At 39.2% G+C, this 12069-nt stretch overlaps 1 protein-coding gene across 1 annotated transcript in view; it reads right to left on the bottom strand.

Moving 5' to 3' along the window:
• LAMA3 (laminin subunit alpha 3) overlaps positions 1-12069 on the bottom strand; it is a 117067-nt gene that overhangs the window by 78028 nt on the left and 26970 nt on the right. The window contains exons 8-12 of the mRNA XM_065627294.1: positions 9235-9353; positions 6919-7009; positions 5753-5884; positions 3928-3990; positions 1417-1551 (exon numbers count right to left, since the gene is read on the bottom strand). Of these exons, the coding sequence (XP_065483366.1) occupies positions 1417-1551; positions 3928-3990; positions 5753-5884; positions 6919-7009; positions 9235-9353 (540 nt within the window). The remainder of the gene's footprint in view (positions 1-1416; positions 1552-3927; positions 3991-5752; positions 5885-6918; positions 7010-9234; positions 9354-12069) is intronic.

Genomic DNA, 12069 nt, shown 5'->3' with positions numbered 1-12069 from the left:
ACAGGAGTAGCAGGCTGGGCTGCTCACTTTCCACCACAATTTGCAGCATGCTGCATTAGTTTAAGTCTAAACCCATGGCAGCTTATTTTAACAGAACAAGCTGTGAACTACAGCAGTTTTGAGTAATCCCACTGATTGTGTTTTCAACTATTTTTATCTGTCTTTCACAATTTGTTTTTGCAAGCTTTTTTAAGCTTTTGTGTCACTTTTCAGCTTTTGGTGCTAAAAGTTCAAAGGTACTCAATACAAGTTTGATTTGCTTTAAGATTGCCACCTGATTCAGTTCTAAGGAAAAAAAAAGTTTAAACCACTGAACAGTGTGTCCCAACGCAGAATCCTGGTTTTATGTTTTTCATTTAAAAATGTTAATCTACTCCAGACCATAAAATGTGGTCATGTGGTGTTTCTTTATTCCACCCATTGTGTTTGCTAACACAACATAATTGTCTTTGCAAGGGCACAAAGGATTCTGCTGTCTATTCATCGGATGTAAACAAGTACGTAAGCCCAAAAGGAAGAGGGCTACTATAGCCAGCAACCAAAAATAATGAGAGAGGAGAAAGTAAATCATAATGTTCTCTGTAAATATTGCTACGCTGTACAGAAAGTACATACACCAGGACTCAGCAATACCCTATATTCTTTCTCACTGTAAAATTCACTAAGGATTAAGGGCCTCTGTCTCTCTCTCTGCAAAGGCAGACAAAACCTAGGGGCCAGATAGTACTTGATGGATTCCTCATACACACAGAAAACCACTATGACATTCAAGGTTATGTTTCATTAGTGCTGATCAATTTTCCTCTCTTGTAAAAGGCCAACTAGTCCTTGGTGGCAAGTACACTGGTGAAACCCTACAGAGACTATTTGCATGTCATGACTATGTGAACAGAGGTTGGATCTGTGCCTGTCGTATGATCTTAAAATTAGTGAGAAATCACTGTGAAGGGCAAAATGAGAGTATCTCATTTTCAGATTTATAGAACACACATTTTACAAGGTACCAAACAAAGACCCTCTGCTAAAGCAGATCAATGCTTCACGGCTCCACTATGCCAGTTCCTTAGCAGTCAAGCGTGCTCTGTTGCTGTAGTCTCCATGTGAAAAGAGCTTTCAAATCCTTTGGTTATTAGTAAGGCATCTGTGCTGACTGAGGCTATATCAAACTGTCTGACCACGCGAAAAAAGCCTATGAGAGAGCAGACACTGTAATTCTTCCACACTATGGAAAGATGCCTGGAAGTAGTGCTTGGAGAACGAGAATGTATGAGAATTTCACTGTAGAGAACAAGAGTCTCTGGCCCATTTACTACTATGAACATTGCTTCAGCCATGGCAAAAACAGTACTTGAAAAGCAGTTCAGTCTGCCTGTTCGAGGGCCTGTTTGATGCTGTACATGCAATCAGCAGCCTTACCTTGGCAGGCAGGGAAAGAGTGGTGGCCAGGCTGACAGCTGTCACACTGAAGTCCAGCTACCCCAGAGCGACACAGACACCTCCCGAGAAAGTCGCAGACTTCGGGCTGGGTACCCGCCAAATTACATTCACACACTGCAAATGACAAAAGACATTTCAGACGCAGCCTCTGCACAGGCTCTCTTCTTTTATTTTTCTTTAAATGAAAAGAAAAAAAAAAATCAGCATCAAGGCAAACATTAATGAAAGAGCAAAAGAATCTGGATAAAAGTAACTACTGGGTTCAATATCAGCGTTGCAGCACTACACTTAGCTCATCTCCCTTCAGAGTCTGATTTATCGATGCCAAGTGGTATGACAATTATTGAAAATAGTTACATCTTTTTTTAAGACTAAAATGAAACAATGTATGGTTTTGATTTACGATCTCAAGTGGCAGGGGTTAATAAAATGCCTAAAAAGATAGTACAGAGATAGTTAATAAAGTTTAAAAATAGTCAGTTTTCTAGTATTGATTAGAAAGGGCTGCTTGGTGTATCAAAGTGAGGTTGCAAATTCAAATTAAACACAGTTTTTAAAAAAAAGAAAAAACAAGAAAAAACAATCAAGGATAAGTAAGAGAGATGCTCCTAAAGGTATTCTAAATTTCATCAATGTTACTAAATCCAACCCCTAACTGGAGTCTGACAGCTGCATCTGACAGTAGACAGCAATCAAGGAAATACAGGCATTTTTAGATAGAAATCTCCCCTCATCACATTCTTCTTGTTTGATTTCTGTGAATTTTGGGGGAGTCCCTTATGAACACACTTCCTTGGCAAAAGAACTTCATCTCTCAGTATAAAACTCAGGTCTGCATTTTGGATATGTTGCAAAAAGGGAACATTTGTCTTACCCTGGCAGAAGGGGTAATGAAAATACCCAGCTGCACAGGTGTCACAGGAAAGCCCCCAAAATCCCGTTCGACATCTGCACTGTCCAGTAGTTCCATCGCAGTCACCGCCCAGCACTCCTGCGCCATGGCACTGGCACGCTGAAGAGCACATTTGTAAAGAAAATATTTGTGGCATTACAATCTTAAAGTTCCTATTTCACTTGGAAGCTGAAGGCTGGCATTTACACTGGAGCACAGGCTCCAAGCACCAAAGTAACTATGGCACTTACGTAGACACTGGAGGCCAAAATATCCTGGTTTGCAGCCACCTTCTAGTTACAACAGGAAAGGAAAAGAAAGAAAGGAACAAAGTCAGTGCATAAAATCACGCAACTCCTCTTATGTTTGCAGAGAAAAACAGATCAGTGCTTAGCAATTATTTCTCTTGAATTGACAAAACTATTTTTATGACCCTTACATACAAATCTCATTTAAAAAATAATAATCTGTAATCATGCTTTGTCTGCCAGCACAAATTTATAACTTCTCCATAGAAGCTTCTGCTTAGAGGCAGCTGCCTTTCTTATGCCTTCAGACTCAGATGCTACTTGTTGAAAATGTAAATAGCTCAAGATCTGTTTTCTCCTGTTTATATTTATTCATTTTTCTTCAGAGTTTTCTTCCTTCTTCCTTTTTAAAAATATGTGAGAGAACAGGATATGCATACTGAGAGGCCTACCAGGGCAATTATTGTGGATGCTGTATGAAGGAGATAAGTGGACTGAGGATTTGTGGGCTGCGATGGCAACTGCAGACACTTTTAAGAAAACAATTGGGACTTGTAAATACATACATGGATTTGTACTGTCTGCTTATATCTAAGCATCTACTACATTCACGGAAGAAAACACTTTTTCATTTGTCAACATAGACTTCACTTCTATTAAAACTAATAGAAATAAAGGGAAAGGATGTTCATTTTAGGATATAAAAAAGGTTTTGAGGTTTTTTAAGGTTATTAATCCTGATATGAATTACAAGTATGTATATGATTTAGCGCTAGCTGTGATGATGTCTCTATTCTGCAGTATAATAATGTATACTAAAAAATATAAGCCCACTGAGGGAATCGTATAGATTTCAGGCAGCTTTGCAGGGGGCTAAATGATAAATATGTAGCTGTCTTAGAAATCAAAGTTCTTCACTGCCAAGGGCAATGTACAATTTGCCAGGTGCAAGAGGACTGTCCAGAAGCAGAGGCCAGATAGTCTTTAAGAAAGAGATTTACACTGCAAAACAGCTGAGAAGTTGTACATGTCAGAATATCTTGCTGGATCTGTTCGTAAGAGCACCAAACAAGATGGTCAGCCTCTTCTGCAGATGTTTGCCGGAGGCTGGTCAAACTTATTTTGATCCATAACTCTTTGTGAAGCTAGCCCACTAAACTGTTCAGAACGAACATGACAATACGATGAACTGGCAAGAACAAATGCTCTCTGAAAGATAAATACCAACAGTGGCAAAATTACTACATAAATCTCCATGAAAGAGCAGGCACCACCAAAACAGTGAAAAATAGTGACACAGGTCAAAACAGTGAAATGGGAGAAAAAAAACCCAAAACACCAAGAACTTGCCAATTATGTCACCAGCCATAGCATCTCTTGGATTTGGAGAAGTAAAAGGATATACAGGAATACCTTTAAAAGAAAAGAAACAATGAAGTGTATTTGAAACAGATACAGTTATTTCACTAAAAATCGTCACAAACCATGAAGTCATCTCCTGTCAGTAGAGTATGATATTCACATGATCGCAGTAACAACTTCAGCTTAGTGTCCTTTCAGTTAGGAACACGATAAGAAATTTTACTTTTGCTCTCCAATTCAGGTGCAAACATCCCTTCTCGAAAGAACAGTATGAAAGGCCAGACACCACTTGCAAATGCTATCAATTTGCTTCCCTCCTCTTTACCCTTTTGTACAGAAAGCTTCCTCATGCCAGATGGTGTTATGAGAGCTATCTAGGGAGCTCCGTATTTCACACTCCTTGCTTCCAGCTGAAGGTCCATTTCCTGTTATGTGCTGTTATCACTCCTTACCTGAACTGTAAGGAGAGCTTTTTATTTGAGAAGCCTCCAGATTAGGAATGGGAAAGACACCCCAACATACTTTCCTCCATTAAGATGGGATCCAAAGTTGAAGTGTTACCAACACCAGTGGATTTTAGACCAAGGTCTACCTGAGCTGAACTTACTTAAAAATGTTGCATTACAAACAAAAGGATAAATGAGATGTAATAATCTAGAGTGAACTGTACAGAGAAGATTTATTCTACTACAGCCATTGAATTCAAACAATATTCCATTTTTTAAATCTTTTTTTCCTTTGTTTTGTATTGATTTCGCTCTTCTTCCATTTTTATCATGGTATCTGTACTTTAGTCAGACCTCAAATCTTGCCCCAGAACACCCGTTTTATCGGCTGTCAGAAACATGCTTCTCCTGAGGGCATAAAACATTCTCACTGATACATTTTTAGAATCTGATCATGGAAAAACAAGCTTTTATGCAGCAAATACAATCCTGATGTTACTTGTTCCTCAGCTGTTTTATATATAATTTGTTTATGAGGAAAGCGTTTAATTTGCTAAATTCCCAACACATACTTTTAATCTCTTTATTTTAAAGTAAAAATCTGATTTTTGATTAATCAATAGCATTAGTTAGCATTCTGTTACCATTTTCAATCAGCAGAACAACTCAGTATTAGTGCCACATCATTTTTTCTAATATGTTTATTTTCTCTGGATTTACAAACACTTCTTAACCACTTTTTCAACCACTTCTTAAAAAATCTGAATCAAACTGGAAACCTTCCTTTCACAACATATCTGCACCTATTCACAGTCCAGCAAAAATAAAAGAGCATTGCTGAGAGCTCTATGCTCTGCCAGGAGAACCTTTCCAAAATTACACAGGCACTGTTTTAGAACTATTTTTTTATTATTTTAGAAGCCACTGACAGCCCACAAGCTTTGTTTATCAGGGATGCAAGTTCCAAATCCTAGGAGGTTACAGGGAGAACACATAACCATTTTATCCTGTCTTTCTCACTACAGTCATGTTCCACTTCTTTATATCTAAAAACCCCAAGACATGTTGAAACAATTTGTCCGGGGCTTTAGGATTGGAGTTCATGACTTACTGAAAGAGAGGCTGTAGCCTTGACGAAGATGTTTTAAAGGAACTCAGAATTGTGAGAATGCAGCACAATCTATTTGATTTTCAAGTAACCACCATTTTGTAAAATAAACGAGACTCTCATCAGTATTATGACAATTGATTTATCAGAATGTGTAAACATGTGAAGCTGAAATGCCAGATGTTTTAACCAAGTCAAGCTAGTTCTTTAATGCACGGTTAAAATACTGGAAAAGTGGTATTTTAATGTGTATACTTACGGATACAAAATGGGTAATCATAGAATCCATCAGCACACCGTTCACAGTTTTCTCCCTGGAAATTCTGCTTACAGAAGCAGCGGCCAGACCCTTCCTCACAGTCCTCTGCATGCTCCGAGTTACAGCTGCAGGCTAAGTAAGTATCAGCAATTAGGTGCTTTTTTGAAAAGAATTAATTTACCGTTCACAGCAGTGCACAATGACATTATAATAGTGTTTCATTCGCAGTTGTGAATGCCTCATTGTTTAAGAATGAAAATTTGCATACTGTAACATATTTTCCAAGTACTCTATGTCACCAATTAATATTTGTGATATCCCTTAGAAGCAAGACCTATATTATTTTCTTAGAGTGTTTAACTTTTTTTTTGATTCAGAAAGTCGCATGTTATTACTCCACAGCACTACAGAAACTCTCTTTTATGTGGCTTCTGCTCATCTCTCACCATGCTCTAGGCTGAGCACCATGCTCCAACCACCTTCCCTTACACACCACATGCAACATTAAGGCAGCACTCTGCAGCTCTGTTGACTTCCCATTCATATCAATATCCCACACGACAAACCTCGGTTTCCTCCTACCTGTCACAAGGCTCCTTCAGCCTGTTTGTAATTCAACTCTTATCTCCTACCTATACTCAGTTCTTATTTTTTAAATGTTATATTAGTAATTATCCTATTGCATTACTTATTGGTCACTGAAAATAGTAGTGATCCTCCTGACCTTTTGAGCTATAGAATAAAATTTTCAAGCAACCAAGAGCCAAAAGATATCTCATGTCTACATCAGAGAGCTAAGAGAAGCAAGGCCATGAGACTAGGAGATAAGAGTGGCTTCCTAGAGGTCATGCCACCTCACCATGGGGTGTGTAGCAGCACCCCAACCTTTCCTGATCCTGTCTCCTCAGCAGCCTTTTCTGCCTTCCTCCTACGGTCCTGCTGCTGGCCTGAAGCTTTAGGTTCATGATACATAAGTTGAGAAGGGTCTAAAAGGATCTAAAGCAACACAGAAAGTCATTTGCAGTTGCTCTCCAACATCTTTTGGCCACTCTTTCATTTTTCCTCCTCAAAAGATGCATCCCATACCCAGGGTATAGGAAAAAAAAAAAAAGCAAACATGCCCATAGCCCCTACCGTAAGAAGATACTTAATAGAGAAGGACTCACGTATACAGCCATCAGGAGCTCTCACTGAAACACCATAAGGACGATAATAACCTTTTGCACACTTCTCACAGTTAATACCAGCTGTGTTATGCTGTGCAGAATAAAACAAAAGGAGAATATGAGATGAAAATGGGAACTTGGAAGAATTAAGATACAATAACATCCTTTACACTGTTTCTATATACAACTAAGAAAGGATCAGCACAGGAAAAAAATGGAATATGACTGCAAAAAAGACAGCATTCATCATTTGTTGTTCTTTAATCCTCTGTTCTCTACAGATTTCTTTGTCATTGTATTCTTACATAAAGAAGCTGAATTTTGTCTCTAAAGCATGATAAAAAAAGCTATTTTAACAAAAAAAAGCTAGGAAAATATTCCGTTTTCGCTATTACATTATATTTATCTCTTTTTACACTCCTTTCTTATCATAATGTATACATGGTTTAGGCAACTGCATCATTAACTTTTCCTCACACAATGTATTACTTTTTTCAATATCCTATGGCTAAGGTTGGCAACATCAAAATTAACCAAAACCTGATCAGTCAGGTTGGCACAAAACAGATCTTCCATTGGAAAAGTGTGCACCTCTGTAAACAGGTATTTTCAGCATACAGAAAAAATACCGTAAGTAACTTGAACTACGGCAAAAATAAACAAATCCCCTGTGAACGCATCCCTGAGTGTATTTCAACTCATGCAGCAAAGCTCTCCCCTGTGGTGGGGGTGCAGGAGCATGCAGCGGAGGTGGCATTCACCAGTTGAGTAAATCATGGTCATGAGGCATTTTGGCAAGCTCGTAGTCTCGTAAGCAGGGAACTGGAAGTGGAGAGGAAGTTTCTCCCTGGAGCAGCTGCCCCGAGCTCCCACTCGCTGTTCAGCTCCTCCTTAGGGAGCGTTGAAGTTCAGGGCTGTGAGGGGGGACCTGGTATTTAATGGGGGGGGGCTGGTGGGGCAGTTCATGAGCAGGGCAACCAGGATGTTAATGGGGCTGCTGCTCACAGTTGGAGTTCTCGGTTTCAGCAGCAGTTTTGGGTTCTGCTTCCAGCTCTTCCAGGAGTCTCCTCTAGTGTCTTCAGATCTGCGCTACTGCTGGGAAAGGCTGAGGCTAGATCAGGGAGAGTGATGCTCACATCGCACAGAGCACATCACAGGAACACGGTGGTTGTAAGGGACCTCAGGGGGTCAGGTGGTTCAGTCCCACTCAGAGCAGAGAAAGTCCAAGATTAGATCACGTTAATCAGAGCCTTGTATGACCTTTCCTGATAGCAATTAGCCAGAGTAGAACAAAAGTTACTCAGGAAGAGAGACATTCTTTCTCTTTCCAAGAATGTGTTATTCATTAATGACAGATACAGCATAAAGTCTCTGACTCCAAGTTTACATCTGCCGATTCAATCCACCTGAGTCTCTAAGACAGTTAAGGGGCTGGAGAATGTGGCATGTAAGGAGAAACTGAGGGAATGGCTTTGGTTTGCTTGGAGAAGTTCAAGGCAGGGTAGGGATGTCTAATGGCAGTTTTCTGCTGCCAAAGAGGGGGGTTACACATGAGATAGAGTCAACTCTTCTCAGACATGCACAGCAGAAGGATAAAAGCCAACAACAAGTTGCAGTTGGGGAAATTCCTATTGAACAGTAATAAAAATCTCTTTACCATGAGAGTGATCAAGTGCTGTAGTAAGTTACCTAGAGACTGTGTAATCTTCATCCTCGGAAATGTTCAGACTCAAGTGGACATTTCTTGGTGCAAGCTGATATAACTTTGTATCTAGCCTTGGTTTGAGTGGAACAGTAGTCTAGATGACTTCCAGAGGTTCCTTCTACAATTGTGTGCTTTTTCAATACCTATAAGCTTCCTTCTTGGCATAGCCTATGCCCTCCTTTACTCCCGTTGATGAACGAGAGTCCTCTGTGTTTTGCTGCAGTAAGGAATGAGCTGGCCTGAGCTGGAATTTAATTTGGTTAATTTTACTTCCTTCTGTTAAGCAGGGAAATGGCAGAGTTCATAATAACAGGAAAGAGATTTTTTTTTTTTTTAGTTGTTTTAATTGTTGCATTGTGTGGCTTTGTTTGAATTACACAGGACTGAGCACAAATACAACTTCTATGTGTCTTTTATATATTAACAAGCAATGTTGTGCGATGTAAATTATTTTCAGACACCTTTTTCCCCGCTTTGAGTACAAGTAACAACAACAGAGACACAGAGCTATCTAGACTGGTCAGCCTCCAAACTATTGCTGTGGACAGTCCCACTTCAGTAGCCCTTCTTCAGATATCCTTTATTTAAATTGACCAAAATGACCTTTTTACCTGGCAGTTAATGCAGACTCCTCCACCTTCATAACGCCCAAGGATGTTTAAGCTTTCTCGACGCTGATCAACATCAGCATCATAGTAGCAATCGGTGGCATGTCCATGGCAATTGCAAGCTGAAAAAGTAATATTCCAAGTCAGCTTTCATTATAATGCTGGAATTCAATAATGTAGCAGAGGTGAAAAAGAAGCTTAGATTTTTTTTGTATACATACCCTCAGGTATCTTGGAGTATGCTCAAATGCACATATTTGCCTATCAACAACAGGATTTTCACAGCAGAAACATGCTAAGATGGTCTAGATATGAGGAAAGCATGTGATGCGAGGCTTATGAGAGGAGGCAACGGTTGTGCCATCTCAAAACTATATAGTTATGCATAAATGCAGAACTAGGAAGCTCCAGAAGAACGGTCTCAGCAGTTTTCAAAAATTGTCAAAAGCATGTTCAAATGTTTACTCCGCTTTTCCATGTCTAAAAATACATCTGGGCTAAAGCTGTGTACACTAAATCTTTATTTAAAATAAACAATAATAACAATAAGATAAACACAAATAAAAATACCTACACCAAGGAACTGTCATACATATAGTACAAATATACCAACAAACTTATGTATACATTTACCTAGCTGCTGTCTTCCAAATGGATATTTTTAAAGTACGAGTTCATTCTACTTCCTTAAAATTCTGGATTCAAAAAGAAGTATGGTTTGAAGAAGTATGATCTGAAGAACAATACTAACAACAACAACAACAATAATAATATATAATATATTATTATTATATATATTATATATTATTATTGTCTAGAAAATGGTAGAATTAGGTGACTAAGATAACTAAATTCCCCAGTTTATGGTTGTTTACAGTCTTAGCTGTGATAAATTTTACTTTGGGTGGTTTATGATTAGCTCCTTTATTTTTCCCTTCTGTTAAGTCAAATAAAGGTAACAGCTGAACTCACAGTGGCTCTGAATCCGCCTCTACATACATGTTCTGCTGTACTTTTAACTCCTTCTGACAGATGCCGGTATTGCGGTGATCAGAAAAGACTGAAAGATATCTGTGAGGTTTTGCTTGCAGGGACATCAGCCTCACATATGGCTCAGTCTAGGAAGTTCACCTATTGAAAACATCTGAGATATATCCACTAATATATCCCCTTGTGGCCTTATACATGCATCAGCTGGCTTCACCAATCTCCTTACATTGACGTGGGACACCTAAATCCTGAAGAACCTTTGCTGTTTTACCTTTTTGCAAATAGGCCTGGCAACATAAAACCCAGAGCCAGCCCAATGCTTGTGCTTTGCTTGCAGAAGAGAATTAACCTGAAAAATAGCTCCACACTTTCAATAGTTCCTGCAAATAAATTTGAGTAAAGGGTGAGGGATTTACCCACAAAATAATTTATCTGATTTCCTAGAGATCAGGTATGTGTATCTCATAATCTTCCCATCTTGGTTAAAACTAATCTCTTCCCACTGGTCATGTAAAGTTCTGCCTGTCTTCACTGAAATCTTCCAGATCTACAATATAAATCTGAGTAGGAACTTTGGTGGGTTTTATTCATATAATTCTTCAAGAAAATACAACATTGCAAAAATGAGATGCTGGTTCAAGATACTAAGTCAGAAAAGGAAAGAAGACTTGAAAAAAAAAAAAGCAATGTAAATAAAAGCTCATTGCCTCTAGGGCCAAACCACCTGTGAGCTACAGCTCACAAGTAGGTCTTCTAATAGCAACAGGAAATTACTTGCTCTGATTATAGTAATAGCATTTTCTCTCACAGGGGAGCAGAAACCCCTTCTACCTCACAAAGCACCTTCTCACCACTTTGGGCCATTTGCTGGTCCATACAGTACCGGGAAACTCACAACAAAAGTTTGGGCTTATCCCTACAAGCTCCCACCAACCTCTTTCAACCAGTTTCTCTCAAGGAACCTCAGGCTTCTGGGAAGCTTAACGAAGTTGCTTTAATTCCTTCATTACTGGCTGCCAGAAAAAGAGGTCTGCACCTGGCAAATGCTCTCAAAAAATCACCTCAAAGCGCTAGGAGCAAACCATACTAAAAAGGGTATTTTTTCAGAGGCAGGTAGAAGCAAAGTGGTTTTGGCTCAGAATCTTGTAGATGATCTTCTATAAACTCATTCTTTAAAAAACATGACAATATTTATGTTCTTTGTCTATCTCTTTCCTGGCAGAAAAAGTTTTCCTTTCAAAGAGGGGAATTAAAATGAGGTTTCAAATAATGTCCAAAAGCTGTGTCCCAACATGCCTATCATTGGGACAAATATCAAATATTTTAATCGTTTTCCTCCCTCCCAACACTCAGTCTTTGTAGTGCAGTTTTGATTAAACAAGCCTTCTCTTTATTCCTCAAACTAATCATATAGGTACATCTCTTTGGCTTTCAAATAAGGTTCCCCCGTTAACGGTTTGTACCCAGTGGCTACACTACTCTCAGCAATGGCAGACAAGGAAAATAAATTAGGCCAGACACAAAAGAAAATATAGGCTGCCAACACATTTGTTCAGAATAAGATGTGCATATAGTTCATACAATCATACAATACCAGGTTGGAATGGACCTCTAGGGTCATCTGGTCCAATCTTTCCTGGCAAAGGCACGGTCTAGACAAGATGGCCCAGCACCCTGTTCAGCTGAATCGACGGCAACACTGTCTGTACCACCCTCACTGTTTTCTGGCCAGGAGGATGCAAAACACCCACGTGTAACAGTACCCACCCCCTCCACCAAAAGAGAGTCCGTGCCATCCTTTTCTTTAACAAAAGAATGGAACACAGAGGAGGTGGGAGAAAGGTCAGT

Source organism: Caloenas nicobarica, chromosome 2 (assembly GCF_036013445.1).
Source record: "Caloenas nicobarica isolate bCalNic1 chromosome 2, bCalNic1.hap1, whole genome shotgun sequence".
Lineage (NCBI taxonomy): Eukaryota > Metazoa > Chordata > Aves > Columbiformes > Columbidae > Caloenas > Caloenas nicobarica.
The sequence above is the reverse complement of the archived record's forward strand: the minus strand, read 5'-3'. Positions and strand labels throughout refer to the sequence as shown.